This window comes from Monosiga brevicollis, genomic scaffold, assembly GCF_000002865.3.
Source record: "Monosiga brevicollis MX1 MONBRscaffold_8 genomic scaffold, whole genome shotgun sequence".
Lineage (NCBI taxonomy): Eukaryota > Choanoflagellata > Craspedida > Salpingoecidae > Monosiga > Monosiga brevicollis.
Genome location: NW_001865045.1, coordinates 983,323 through 984,613, shown reverse-complemented (window position 1 = coordinate 984,613; position 1,291 = coordinate 983,323). Strand labels below are relative to the sequence as shown.

The 1,291-nt window shown below is 50.7% G+C and overlaps 1 protein-coding gene across 1 annotated transcript in view; it reads left to right on the top strand.

Annotated features, from left to right (window-relative positions):
• MONBRDRAFT_24993 (uncharacterized protein) overlaps nt 1-615 on the top strand; it is a gene marked incomplete at both ends in the record, with an annotated part of 2,298 nt that extends 1,683 nt beyond the window's left edge. Inside the window, 2 exons of the mRNA XM_001745371.1 lie at nt 27-312; nt 509-615. Coding sequence (XP_001745423.1) covers nt 27-312; nt 509-615 — 393 coding nt within the window. The remainder of the gene's footprint in view (nt 1-26; nt 313-508) is intronic.
• Between the last annotated feature and the right edge of the window lie 676 nt (nt 616-1,291).

Sequence of the window (1,291 nt, the reverse complement as noted above, 5' to 3'; positions counted from 1 at the left end):
CCATCCTTTTGGGCCCTTGCTGCCAGCACGCCGAGTACCTCATCAACATCCGCCCCAAGGAGCACCTCAATGGCTATTGTGCCTATGAGCTCCTCACCGGCATCAAGCCCCATGACATCCGCGACTTGCACCCCTTTGGCGCCGACGCTTTTGCCTTTGACCCGCTGCGCCGTGGTGGCAAGCTCGGTCCCAAGGCCCGCCACGGTATTTATGTGGGCTTTTCGCCGACTTCACTCTCTCACAAGGTCTACTGCCCTGACACCAACACTATCATCGAGACCATCCACGTCAAAGTTGTTCCCCGTGCTCGAGGTGAAGGGGAGAATGCAACTGTACCACCTCAACACGACCAATTTGACGACCTTGACCACGACGAACCTACTACTTCTGCTGCTGATTTTGCAGACTCTGCTGACTCTGCTGACTCCACTACCTCCACTACTACTTTTTTTTTCTGACATCTTGGCGTGAACCACTTTTTTTTTCTGACATCTTCTCACGTTGTCAGATAAAATCTGCAACCCCGCTCTTTGCGGCCCGCGTTTTGGCGGCGCCCTCGCTCCCACCGTGTCCGCTCGCTTGCTCGCTTGCTTGCCCCGCGGACATGGCCACTGAGTCCGGCGGCGAGGATTCTTGGACCCAGGTCCGCGGTGCTAAACGCCCGAGTGCCGAGTCACCTCCAAGCAACACCACCACCTCGCCTTCCCAAACTCGTCGTTCTGCAAAACACACAATACTAATAATAAATTAGGTGTTTGAACCTCAGAGCTGAAAGCAAAGCTGTGCAACCCCGACATCAAAATCACGACGGCACGCAAAACAACACAAGAGAACAAGACATTTTCATCGGCTTCTATCATGCCGAAAAGTACAAGCGCGAAGAATCACGCACAAGGAAACAAAAATCATGAAAAACGACTAAGTATAACCAGAGATACGGCCATTTGAACCACTAGACACATAAAAAGGCAGTCACACATCACAACTACAAGCCATCACAGCACAAACATAAAAAACACCACGGCACGCTCACATACAACAAGAGACAGCGTCGGGTTGAAAAGGCAACCGACCACAGAAAGAAAAGTCATCATACAAAGGACTTTACACAAAAATTCAGCAAAAATACCACACAAATACAGTCAAAATCAAAGTAAAATTAAAACAAAAATACAAGTCAAGCCATCAAAAGATCACAACGAGAACCACCTAGGGAGCAACAGGTGCACACAGGGATCCCCACAGAGGGACCCCCGAGACGGTGCCTACCTACGACGAGCGCAGGCAGACA